This window comes from Anabrus simplex, chromosome X, assembly GCF_040414725.1.
Source record: "Anabrus simplex isolate iqAnaSimp1 chromosome X, ASM4041472v1, whole genome shotgun sequence".
NCBI classification, from domain to species: domain Eukaryota; kingdom Metazoa; phylum Arthropoda; class Insecta; order Orthoptera; family Tettigoniidae; genus Anabrus; species Anabrus simplex.
This window is the reverse complement of record NC_090279.1, coordinates 139,061,245-139,075,137: the sequence shown is the minus strand read 5'-3', so window position 1 is coordinate 139,075,137 and position 13,893 is coordinate 139,061,245. Positions and strand designations below refer to the sequence as shown.

Sequence of the window (13,893 nt, the reverse complement as noted above, 5' to 3'; positions counted from 1 at the left end):
TTAAGCATTGTCCACTTGTTTGGAAAGTAGTGGGAATAATGTGGGATTATTTGATATGACAGTGAAGTGTTTTCGGAAAGAAAGTGTATAAGAACATGGAAATGAACAAAGAAGTTCTAAGTCAAGTCGGTTTAGAAGGATGGGAACAGGGGAATGTGAACATAAAAGGATGAAGAAAATAGCCAGTCATTGTGGAAATAAGGATCAACAGAAAGAGAAACACAAGCACGGGATGTTATTGGGTAGTGATTTAGAGATAGTGTTTATTATTATTTATTTTCCTTAAATTGTACATGTACACATACACGGAACTGCCTCCACTCACACATGTATGTGTACACATACTCTGGCGAATATTCACAAATATGTAGGTAATTTTAAATTTACATATTTGCAAATGATCCTCCTTTTCTATGCTACCTTGTCTACTGCTATCCTACACAGTGTTCCTCTTCATGTTCTTATCTCTCTTATCATTTGTATGAAAAGCAGTGGCAAAAGGGACCGGGTTAAAACGCAGCAGGTCATTATGCAAGTTAGGTTCCAAAAAAGGGTAAAAAATAAAATAAATAAATGCAATGCAAATTTTAATCTAATAGAAGTTGTACTACTGTTATTTGAAGTAGTTGAACAAGTAGTACATGTGTTGATTATGTTTGTAATACAGAAGGTATTGTGAGTAAAATTTTGTAAATTATATACATGCTTAATAGAAAAGAAAGCGTAAATTTTATAATACTGTATTTTGTGAAGTTGTCTTCTTCTCTGTTCTTTTAAAATTTAGTGCTTGATAATAATGTATTTTTGTGTACCATTTGCCACCAAGGTAGACTCCTTTCTTGTATTTACATTGATTTTGAATTGATTGTTCTATTCCATTGTTATATTTTTAAAATGAGAGGTATATTAATTTTAATCCTTATTGTGCCACTGTGAAATTTATTTTCTCAGCTCTTTCTTGTTTAGGCCTATATATTTGTATTCCTTTACTTCTTTATTCTACTTTTCTTATTTCTTACTTATAGCCTTCCGAAGATACTAAGGAGGAAATATTCATAGAAGAACATACCGATGATCAGCTGTTGCCATACATCAAAGAAGAAACAAAGTAAGTACACTACAAATCCTATATAATATAGAATATGTTGTACGTATTCACAGTTGTGTTCAGTGTTGGTTGGTTTATCTTGAAAAACTGGGCATTTTCGTCAGTTGAATCCTTTCTTTACAAGGTTTCATTTAAATGCAAATATCTTAAAATTCTATAGGTTAAAATCATCTTAAATATTCAAGAACTTTAAGATCATATTTAATGTACCATCATGTAGTTTTATTGAATATATATCTACAAAAAGAATCTCTGATAAAGCTAGATATTTTGAAGTGTATTTGTTTACAATGCCTTTAAGCAACTGTGAAGAAAGTGTTCTTTCTTTCACTGTCTCTGCATCATTTATTCATCTTATTCTTATCGTCTGAAATGCCATCTGAAACTATTGCCTCCAGATATTCTGAGTAAGTTTTTGTACATTCACACCAACAGTGACACACAGAAAAAGTGAAGTTTGTAGGTTATAAATTAAATCTACAAATTCAAAATTGTTAAGTTTTATGTACATTGTAATATATCGAACTAACATAATCATTTTCATTAAACAATATAATTATGGCTGAGTTCAATAATGTTATAACTCAAAGAATGTCATTTTAAACTATTTTGTTAGATTCCTTTTTTTATGATCATTTCTGTTCTCTTATGTGTTAAGTCAGATTTCTCCATTTGTGGACGCCAAAGCAGATAATGTGTTGTAGAAATGAAACATTCGAGTCAGTAATGCCACATCTTCGATATCATAGTTTTCAAATAAAACTTGTGCATTATTGTAAGCGCAAAAATATGCGGTATTGAATTTATGTTCGTTCCGGTGTTGTGGTCATATTTGTTGATTCATTTTAGTCTTCATTGTCAGTCGGGTACTTGTTGTGTGTTTATTGCAAACATAGTTACACAATTAGTATAAAGAAATAAAATGGACAGGTACAAGTGGAGTTTTAAATTTGTGCAGCTTGCCTAAAAAATTCAGAATTCTTTAAGTGAATTTATTATCTCATAAAATTAGATTAATAGGGGGTACATTATTACTTCACGTCCGTAGGTTTACCCTCAAAGTGCCCTACACGTGACCCCCGGGTGGTGCTAAGAAAGCAATAACTGTGGCTGCTGGACCTGCCTCTTTAAAGATCTCCCAACAATGACAAAGTTAGTTCATGGAAATGGCTCTTCTCATAGCTACCAGAGAAGAAACATTGGACTTTTCATCCATGTCTTCCAGCTTAATGTAGAAAGCAACAGCAGAGCAAAATGTGACTACCTATCCAAGGTTATCCTGGATAATAATATGGATGTTGTGGCTATACAGGAAACCCATACAGCCAATGTAGAAGAGTTTCTGAAAAGGGGCCGCATTAATGGTTACACAGCACTTGGTGCAACATATCACAGTGCACATGGTATAGCCACTTATGTTCGTAATAATATCCAAGATGCCTCACTGCTCTTTCAAAACGAAGACGAAGACATCCATTGTGTTGCTGTGCGAGTGGCAGATGTTACTATTTTTAACTTTTATAAACCCCCAAACGCACAGTGACCAAGTGCAGTACTACCTAATGCTCAACACACTGTAGTTTACATAGGCGACTTCAACAGCCATCACGAACTATGGAAGTACTCGAATAACAGTGAATGTGGAACGAAACTCGTAGAATGGACAGAGATGAACAATCTCCATCTGATGTTTGACCCAAAAGATCTTGGTACTTTCCAATCAGCTGCATGGAATAGGGATTCCAATCTTGACCTGTGTTTTGTTAGCTGCAATGAGGGAGGACAGCCCTTACATACCAGTCGTAAAGTGTTAAGGTATTTTCCCTACAGTCATCATCGCCCCAATATAGCGGATACTGGCATCAAAATTCCTGTTGTACGGTCAATACCACATGCTCGGTGGAACTTCAGAAAACCAAATTGGTCAACATTCACCACTGAACTGGATAAATGTGTTCGGTGGATTGTTCCCAAGCACAACAATTACAAGCGTTTCGTAGGTGCAGTTATGATGGCGGCTAAGAAGAGTATGCCTGGAGGCCATGAAAAGGAATACATTCCTGGTTGGAATGTTGAGACTGATGCGCTCTATAACGAATATCTGCAGACTGGTGATGAAGACATAGCTGATGAACTTCTTTCCAGCATGGATACTACCCGGAGAGAACGGTGAATTGAAACAGTGGAGAATATCGACTTAACTCATTCGAGTAGAAGAGCGTAGGGTCTCCTCAGAAAACTTGGAGGAAGGACACCTTTGGTGAAGCAAGAGCCTGGAGTTATTCCGGATGAAGTAGCATCTCACATTGTCAAAACTTCCCAAACTCCATCACATAAGAAACATACCAAACACATACGGCGCCAGCCCTAAACTCTGAAATCAAGAACACCACGCTCACCAAGGTATTCACAACCGCTTACGGTGCAAGACATCAATGCTGCTCTCAAAGACGTTAAAGCAAATGAAGCTCCAGATTTTGATGACATTCATCCAGAATTTCGGATTCATTTAAAAAAGAATGCAAGAAGTTGGCTGGCAAGTTTTTTTACCACCTTCTACAGAACAGACAACTCCCGGTAGAATTCAAACGAACGATAGTGATTTCCATCTTGAAACCAGGTAAGCCTACCAATGACCCAAGCAGTTATAGACCAATTGCCCTTCTTTTAGACAGGCTAATCTACAACGGAATCAGCGCAACTATTTTCCAGCATATTCCAGTTGATCAAGCCGGATTCAGGCCCAATCCCAGCTGCTGCGATCAAGTGCTTTCCTTGACATTCCACATGGAAGCAGGTTTCCAGAAACAACTCAAGACCTTAACTGTATTCATTGATCTTACAGCAGCATATGACACAGTCTGGAGGGAAGTATTAATTTACAAGCTTCTCCGAATTGTCCCTGTAGGACCATCGTGCAGGTTATAAGCAATATGCTCAATGACAGAAGATTTTGAGTGTGTATGGGAAATAGTATGAGTAGAGAAAGGAAGCTCAAAAATGGATTACCTCAAGGATCGGTACTGTCTCCCCTACTGTTCAATTTGTATATCTCCGATCTCCCAGAAACATCATCACAAAAAGTTTGTTATTCTGATATCATAACACTAACCACTCAACATCGAGACCTTACTGTGACAGAACAAGTGCTACAAAGAGACCTCATTTAACTTGAAACGTACTTCAAGAAATGGCAACCGAATCCGAACCCTAACAAAACAGAAGTGTCATGTTTTTCACCTGAATAATCGCCAAGCTGGCATTAAACTTCACATACGTTTTTGTCACCATGAACTTCGGCACAGCAACTATCTGAAATATTTGGGGATTACACCTGATCGTACACTATCTTACAAACAACATCTTATGAATCTGTCCAAAAAGCTCAAAACACGTAATATTATCCTTCAGAAATTATATGGCTTAAGTTGGGGTTCATCAGCAAAGACTTTAAGGTCTTCTGCTATGGGACTGTTTTCCTCGTGTGCTGAGTACTGTGCACCAGTTTGGCTGGATAGTCCATATACAAAACTCACTGATACTCAACAGAATGCTAGCGTGCGGTTAATATCTGGTACTATCCAGTCCACACCCCTTTATTGGCTCCCAATTCTGCCCGGTATAATGCCGCCTGATTTAAGAAGATCAAATGCTCCCATTTGAGAGTTCAAGAAGATAGAAATGAACCCTCAACTGCCTGTTTTGAATGATATTCCTGTTCTCAAGATAACGAGGTTGAAGTCACTGCATCCATCTTTGCATGATGCTGCCACATTGGCTGACGGGAATTTTCACCCTTTAGAAGAATGGAGAAGTCGCTGGAAAGTTGCCACAGACAGTTCCTTACACAACATCTTTTCTGGTGAACATCTTCCTGGTGAACATCATCTACCGCGTAAGATTTTGACCACTCTAAATCGGATGAGAACAAATTATGGACGATGCAGGGATGCCCTTGATAAGTGGAAATATATCTCATCACCAGAGTGCGACTGTGGTGCATCTCGGCAGATGATCCCCATATTGTAAGTGAATGTACACGACGTTCCTACACAGGTAGCCCGAGTGACTTTGTGGAACCAACAGGGGAAGCCATACAGTCGATCACCCAACTGGACATTCTGCATTAAAACATGTTTCTTGTCTATGTATATTTGTAAATATTATATACTTGCACATATGTATCTAACTTGTTGCCCTATCCTAATAATAATAATAATAATAATAATAATAATAATAATAATAATAATAATAATAATAATAATAATAATAGGTAAATAACGTATTGATATAATATTCTTTCACAATAGTAATTATTGTCACTGACCTTACCACAAGTGTATTTCCTGTTTTAAAACATTTAATGCAGTAGTGTTTTTGAACTGTAGTTGTGACATTGCTAATTAATTTTTTGTTGTCATGCAATTATTGGTTACTGTGTGAAATTATCTTTGATAATCCCTGGGAAATGATTGTATAGTTTGGGTTTGGTGCTCTTAACCAAGCCCTTGTATCGGCAAGTCATGCAATGGCTAGTCATATCCTAAGGTTTGACTTCGAACCAGATTTGTGACGGAAACTACAAATTCTGAATGGTTTATTTGATTTTGTGTGTGGTTAGATTCTTCTCGACTCTTATGTGATGCACTGACTTGTTTCTACTGTACATTCACAAGTAGTGGCAAGAAATATTCATGTCGGTCCTCAGAACTACCCAGTACCAGCTCCACTCTCTTATTAGTCAGAGTAAAACCATGCACACAACTGAAGATCGACCAAATAGTCAATTCTTCCAGGTTTAAATCCTGCTGTTTCTTTGTAATTCATGTGTAACAGGACACAATAGGCTACGTTAGAGAACAATCTTGTATTATTACCATCAGTAAAATGTTGCGTATGAATGCTTTTCACACACAAAAGGCATAGTTCTATTTTTTGATGGAGTCTAAATTAGCTTTCTACTCTCTAAACATATTTTGTGCAGTGGCACTCACGGACCAGCGAAGCCACATGCATTTTATGTGTCTTCTTTTTCCTTGGTATTTATGGCAGAGGACAGTCCATTGTCTACGTAGCTTAGTCCATTTTACAACATAGATTTTAGATCCTTCTGAAGCTTCAGTCGACGGATATTATCTGCTACTTCCCACTTTGTTTTATATCTCACCTCAGGCGCTATTGTTTCCTCACTCTCATTTCAGCAGTCTACAAGTGTCATGCCGCAACTTAAATGACTTCCTTTAAAATGTCTGAACTATTTGCCATGCCAGTTGGGTATTGAATTACATAAGAACACATTTTAAGATTCATAGAATTTCCTAATTGCTGACTTGTGGACATACACGTATTTGTGATGTTACCAATTAGTGATGAGATTACCTTCTATCTGTGGACACACATCGCCGTGAGCTAAATAGTAATGAGGCTTACTTCCGTTTGTGTAGACACACATGGTCCTGAACTTAGTTATGTGGTTTCCTTCCAGCTTTAGAGCGTCTAGTGTCACATGGCCCTGAGCTGACCACTTTGTGCCACTCCTCCATGGTCTTCATATTTATAGGCGTGATCGGAGTGAAAATAACAAACTGATTAACATGATCGTCTGCTGTCTATGACGTATGCAAGCAGAAATATGAATTGCAAAATTCTATCCAGGCTAGAATACACTGACGGACTCCCCTCTTTTTGGTACTCATAGAATTTCACCGGATATTCAAACTGTCCTTCCCATTTAACACAGATATACCCAGTTTTTTATTTTGTTGAGTTATAAGTTTTTCTTCACAGTGCATTTATAGGAGTCATTTAAACACGAAATCCAGAAGCGTTCAGCCATTCAAACACTATTTTGTGAAAATAAGTTTTTATAGATATCGGACATACGCTTTAGGGGAGAAAATTTGAACATACAATAAACTAATTTGAATGTTAGGATGTGTAAAATATCAATTGCATCCCATTTAACAGCATATTCATCAGTCTGCTTCTGGTGGCAGTGTCCGGTGTTGTGAGTCAGTTCGGTCTCGGGCCATGTCTGCATGTAGTCTTCCAACTTTCAGGCCGTTGTGCACTTTATCAGTCTATGCTGTCTGGTTCGTCCCTAGCGCCTCTTTTCACCGACTTTCTGTGTAATACTCTGACTTTCCCAATGTATCGTCCTCTGTACGTAACACATGCCCAAACCAGCGCACCCGCCAATTTTCTTCTGGATCGGTGCAATGCCAGAACGTTTTCTAATAACATCATTTGAAATGTGATCTCGTCTAGTTATGCCAGCCTTCCATCTAAGCAACTTCGTATCCATGATGCTTAGTTGGCGTTCTACCTCTAGAGCTGGGCAGTATTCGTTGCCGTAGAAAAGGACAGGATGGATAACGATAGGACAGATATCAGTTCGGTAGAACCTAGTTTAGAGATGGCCCTTCGTCCAAAGTTCGGAAGGGCGCCTGTTGTCTTTCTCCACTTCAGTCAGGCTTTGTATATCCTTAAGTTGACTTCTTCAGTAAGTCGGCCATCATCAGAGATTGTGGAGACATTATGCTTAAATTTCCCTACTCGTGTTATATCTCCAACGTCAACATGCATGGTTCCAACTTCTCGACGATGTAATGCAATGTCTTCTGTCTTGTTCTTGTTGAGGCGTGGGGCTTATTACGCTAGTCGATTGTTACAGTCTTCTGTTTGACGCTGCAGGTCAAGCTTATTCTCTTCAGCCAAAATGATATCATTTGCTTAGAGAAGTGTCCATGGTATTGGACTGCGCAGGTTTGTGGTAATTATGTCCATCACAAGAATGAACAGCAGTGGTGATAGGCCGGGGCCTTGATGGACTCCTACAGTTATACGGAAGTCATCAGACGCTCCTGCGCAGCTTGAACAGAACTCATTTGTTCTTTGTAGAGCAATTATACCCTCTCAGCAAGGTGCTCTGGAATGCCTTGTACTTGTAGGGCTGACTGATTAGGTCATGAAGTACCCGATGGAAGGCCTTCTCAGGGTCCGGAAATTTGTGATGAACCCTCCTATTCTTTTTACAGTGTCTCTCAAGTAACAGTCCGGCAGCGTGGGTTTCTCCTATTGCGCCACAATTTTACACAAATCCAGCTTGGCTTGTTATATATTTGGCTAAATCGATAATCCTTTTGTCGAAGATTTGTTCTAAGTCTCTCATTGCGTGGCTCAGAAGTATGATCGCGCCGTGATTAGATAAATCGGCAGGTCTTCCCTTATTTCAGTATGGATACTCCGTCGCCAGTCTGTTTGTTTTTGAACTTCTTTGCTGATATGGTTGAAAAATTTGCTTTAGCCACACTGCTGCATTCCCCTCACTGAGAGAAACAAAACTCTGCCGGAAGATAATCGGGACAGATGGCTTTCCCTGGTTTCTTTTCCTTCAGCACAGCCTGGACTTTAGTGACGTTATTTTCCTACATTGGACCTTCAACAGCGGAGGTGATTAAGATTCGTAGATACGGAAATTCCATGATTGAAATTTATTCAAAATAGTTCCGCCAGTCCAGTAGCAAATCGTCTGTTTCCTCGTTGATGTCATAAAAACGTTGGACTTCTGCCGTTTTGCGATGGTTCGATTGGACTAGCCGTTAAAAATTCCGCTCGAATTCGCGCATGTCAAGGTTCACATATAGACCTGCCTACCGGTTTGATTTTGTTACGGCAAAGATCCCCTTCACTTACTAGTGGCTGCTTTGTAGGCATTCCAACGAGCAAGAAACTCGTGGTTCAGAAGCTTCTTCAACCGTGCTGCATATTTAACATCTTCATTCCTTAGCCATATGTCATGTTTAATCCTTCGTTGTCGTCGCCCTGACTTAATTGTTCCAGAATAGAGCGAACGGCGTCTTTCAATTTAGTCCGGCTCACTTCAACTGTGGTGATTTGTGGCTCTGTAACTTTTGCAACAACGGTAGTCTCCTTCATCAGGGGCCACCATTTGATCCCAATTTGTCTATTTCCTGTGAGGTATAGGGCTCATGGTGATTTTATCCGCAGCTTAGATGACTGGTCGTTGTTGCATCGCAAGGATTTAATAAGGGACATCTGTTATCTCTGGAACATCTTTGAGATTTCATTCTCTCACAAGGATGTAGTCAATGCGAATTGGATGGGAGCCACTGTAGTACTGAGTAGATGAATATCACTATTTTTGAACCGTGTTTTTGCGATGATCAGTTTCTGCATAATCGCGAATTTGTTGGGCATCGTCGTCCTTTTCTCCATGTCCATGAACGCCATGGACTGTTTGTTCTTCTTTCCTCCATCCGGCACGTGCATTCAGATCATCGGCAGCGATGAGAGAGTCAGCGGTCTTCTTGTAGGCAGTGCCCAGAACGCATCTTTAGTTTCCGTGCTCACGTCAGTTTGTGGAGCGTTGCGCTGAAAAATTAGAATTTCTTTCTCTCCCCAATGCGGACGAGTTACATCAAGCGATTTTCAAACTTTTGCACCTCGGAGACTGAACCGTCAAATTTTGTTGATATGACATTTTCAACACTATGAGCTGTTCTTCGGTTTCTGTTCTGCATCAGTTAGTAGCCACACCTCTTTTCCCATGACTTTTCTCCACTCCATCTTTTTTCCCGCACCTCTCAGATGCCTACAAGCCTTCTCTCAAGTGCAGTGGCTTATTTGCTACTTCATCCAGGCGAAATTCAATGATGGGAGACAGAATGGGGGTACTAGCATGGTTAGCCGTCACAGCCCGTGCGACGGTAACCCCAGCGTACTTTTCATGCTGACTGGGCCCTGCCAATGCGCGTCCCTTCCAGAGGCTACACTAACCTTGATTCCGATACCATGAGAGATATTTCTGTAATGATGTAACGGTATTATTTTACGGCCGGCTTGTCTTGAAGCATTTTAGATTTTATGAGAGCAGGTAGTTACGCCGCTCCGGACATGAGGAACAGATGCCTTTTGCAGCCACTCCTCTAGAGAAGAAACGCTACCCTCTTTCCTGCATTAACTTCCAGAAATTTAGTGTACCTCTTCCGCCATCTACTTCGTACTGAACGTTTCCATCCCCTCCAAAGATGCCATTAAAGACTTTGTACGTGTTTGGTAAGCGAGAGCTATTATATTTTGCTCAAGTTCAACGGCAGGCCAGTGGGGAACCCGTATCCGTCACCTGGGACGCGCCACGTGTTACAGCAATATAGCTGGTTCGTGTAGAATATTTATCAATGCAAAATGAAACATTATTTTACTGAAAAACTAATTGTGAACCTGATAAATTACTTGTCACAGGAATCACGTATTCATCTAAAGAAGAAGGGTTACAGACTTTTGCAGCTTTGCTTGGCGTGATATGCCACAAAATGCATGACATATAATCCAGTGTCGTATTTTCTTTCCCCTCTAGTCTAGTGGTGTCAACATCATTATCTTGTGAGATGAACAAGAGGTTTAGTCTGTCATATCTGGAATCAATGTCCCCCTTTTATTTGTCCACTTATTTTCTCCAAAGAGTGCAGTAACAATACGTGGTCGAGCCTCCCATTACTTTGCTTGTGAGCCAGTCATGCATTCGACTGGGCCATATGAATTCAATTCATACAGCATGAATTGGGAAGTACCAGTTCATGTTACGATATATTTTAGCCTGCGTGATCGATTTTCCCATGTGCCAGTTGTTAAGCGGATCTCACCTTTATCCAAGAAATTTGTGTATCCCGCCCTTCTTTCGTAGAATATGTAGAACTACTGTGCGGTGAGGAGACAGGCTCAGAATTGGATGCTATACGACTATATTATCAATCCACAAAAAATAATCACGTTGCCCGTGATCTTTTGTTATAACTGGAATATCATTCCTTCCTTTACATAGCAGCAATCTCCAGTACGGTGCAATTTAACGTCTTGTCATCTCGAATTTTGGCTCAAGCCTTGATTTTTAAGCTCCTTCTATCCGTAGTGTTAAAGTGATACGTGTAAGAATATTCAAGGGCATGATGGGCTGCGTTTGGTTTCAAAGTCAGGATATTAGAACATTGTAATAAAACGCTACCACCAAAGCCATGTTCTGTGTGGCCTTCATAATGTCTATAACAGCAGTATCTGGAGGAGAAAAGACAGGATCAATGCTAGGGAGAGAGCCGTCGTATACTTGTTATATTTCAGATATTCCAGGTTTTCATCAGGATTAGTGGTTTCAGTTTTGCATACGGCTTGTGTTAAATACAGCAATTAAGACGTAGACTGATGTGGTACATGGTAGTAAGTATGAACGTCCTTGTATAAACCTACCGTCCTATATATATTTTGGCTCTGTTTGATTGCACATCCAAGCTACATATTTCGGAAAAGCGACACCGTGATATAATAAAATGCTATAGTGATATGATAACAATGTACAAATACAATATGTATATTTGTGTGACAAAATAACATTCATAAGAGATTAGCCATTGTTCAGCAGATCATGCTGACTGTCGGCAAACGATGTTCTCAACTTTATTAATATCTACAACACTGACATTCTCTCAAACAACCTCAAGAACAAGGTCTTTTACAAAAATTATTACTTGCCTGCCACAAAGCGCAGAGTGGTTCAACAAGATCAAAACTCCAACGCATATGCCACCCTTTATGTAGGAGAATACACTACGGACTTCAATAGAATAATGTGTGCTGGATTAAAGAGCTTGTATTTCTCCTTTTAGGTTGGACCACTTCTCATGCATTCTTTAAATGAGGTCTGTTAACTCGTACATTTCTAAACCGTGACAAGTTTCTTGCGCCTGATATCGTGATTAAGAAAAGACGCAACATATTCTCGTAACAAGTGAGAGCTTTTGAAATTTAACCTCAGATGATGTTTACTCTCAGGAATGTAATGTTTATGAGTAACGAGCTCTCTGCACTGGATATCAGTGATTGGAATGTGCAGTAACAAATCGCTTGTGTGAGAGTTGTAGTGGAGTTGGCTGTTGAACTATTGGTCATATTGTTTTAATTTGTCATTGTAGATCGAGACCCAAGGTGAGCTATAGAGGTCATCAACCTCCGGATTGCGGATCACCTAGTGTTAGGTGTAGTGTGTGCAGTGAAGTCCTGGCTGGGAAGATGGGCCTCTTGCGACATCTGAAGAGCCACAAGGATGATCGACCCTTCAATTGCGATCACTGCGGAAAGGCATTCTGTAGTCGAAGCACCTTGTCGGAACACCTCAGTATCCACCCGCTGCAGGTGTGCGGATTTTCTGATAAATGCTTTACAAAGAGGAAAATGCTGACAGAAGACACGCGTTTGAATACAGGTCGGATTATAAATGAATGCTCAGTAGGTCATGAAAAGTTCAGGAAAACTCCAAACATGCGGTCTCAAACGGGTGAGAAGCCATACTGCTGCAACGTCTGTGGAAAATCCTTCATCCGGAGATATCATCTAGCAGAGCATATGCGTATTCACACAGGCGATAGGCCTTACTATTGCACAGTATGTTGCAAGTCATTCGTCCAGAAAAGCAGTTTATCTTATCACCAACTGACTCACACAGGGGAGGAACCTTACAACTGTAATGTCTGTGGCAAATCATTCATCCAGAAAGGCGCTCTAACTTCTCATATGCGGACACACACAGACGAGAAGCCATACTGCTGCAACGTCTGTGGGAAATCCTTCCGCCGGAAGACCCATCTGAGATATCACATTCGTACTCACACAGATTTTAAGCCCTACTACTGCAAAGAATGTGGTAAAACATTCAACCGAAAAGGCACTCTAACTTATCATATTTGGACCCATACAGGCGAGAAGCCATACCGGTGCAAAATGTGTGGTAAATCCTTCAGCAGGAAAGACAACCATGCTATTCACATGCGTTCTCACACAGGCGAGAAGCCATACCCCTGCAATGTCTGTGGCAAGTTATTCAGCAGTAAATCCGTCCAAGCTATTCATTTGCGGACACATACAGACGCGAAGCATTACTGCTGTAACTTCTGTGGGAGATCTTTTAGCCAGAAGGGTAGTTTAACAGGCCATATTCATACTCACACAGGCGATAAGCCATACTGTTGCAATGTGTGTGGTAAATCATTCATCCGGAAACACAGGTTAGCAGTTCACATGCGGAAACACACAGACGTGAAGCCATAAAACTGCAACGTATGTGGGGAAATCTTTCAGCCAGAAAGTCCATCTAACAAATCTTTTGCATACTCACACAGGAGATAAGTCATACTAATGCAAAGTCTGTGGAAAATCGTTCATACAGAAAAGTGCTTTGACTTATTACATGCCGTTTCACACAGGCGAGAAGCCTACAGCTGCAATGTCTGTTTTTTAGCAGGTAAGCCTACCAATCTATTCACGTGAGGACACACACACAGATGAGAAGCCATAATGCTGCAGTGTCTGCACCAAGTAATTTATAAATAAATCCGTCCAAGCATGTCACGGACGGACACACACGCAGATGAGAAGCCATACTGCAGCAACGTCTGTGGGAATTCCTTCAGCCAGAAAACCATCTAACAGGTCACAGGCGATAAGCCACACTGCTGCAATGTGTTCAGCAAGTCATTCTTCGAGGAACGCGACTTGGGAGTTCAATTGCCGACACACACAGGCGAGAAGCCATACTGTTGCAATACCTGTGGCATATTCTTCAGAATCAAAGTCAGCATAGTAGTTCACATGCTGACAGGCAAGAAGCCAATCTCATGCAATGTCTGATGCAGGGTATTCAGCAGGAGATCCCACCCAGCACGTCGTATGCGGACTCACACGGGCGTAAGGCGCACTAGCAAATCCCTCCTCCAGAA

The 13,893-nt window shown here is 40.3% G+C and overlaps 1 protein-coding gene across 1 annotated transcript in view; it reads left to right on the top strand.

Moving 5' to 3' along the window:
- LOC136886269 (zinc finger protein 567-like) overlaps window positions 1-13,225 on the top strand; it is a 55,188-nt gene extending 41,963 nt beyond the window's left edge. Inside the window, exons 4-5 of the mRNA XM_068230919.1 lie at window positions 1,026-1,108; window positions 12,094-13,225. Of these exons, the coding sequence (XP_068087020.1) occupies window positions 1,026-1,108; window positions 12,094-13,225 (1,215 nt within the window). The remainder of the gene's footprint in view (window positions 1-1,025; window positions 1,109-12,093) is intronic.
- Window positions 13,226-13,893: the final 668 nt, after the last annotated feature.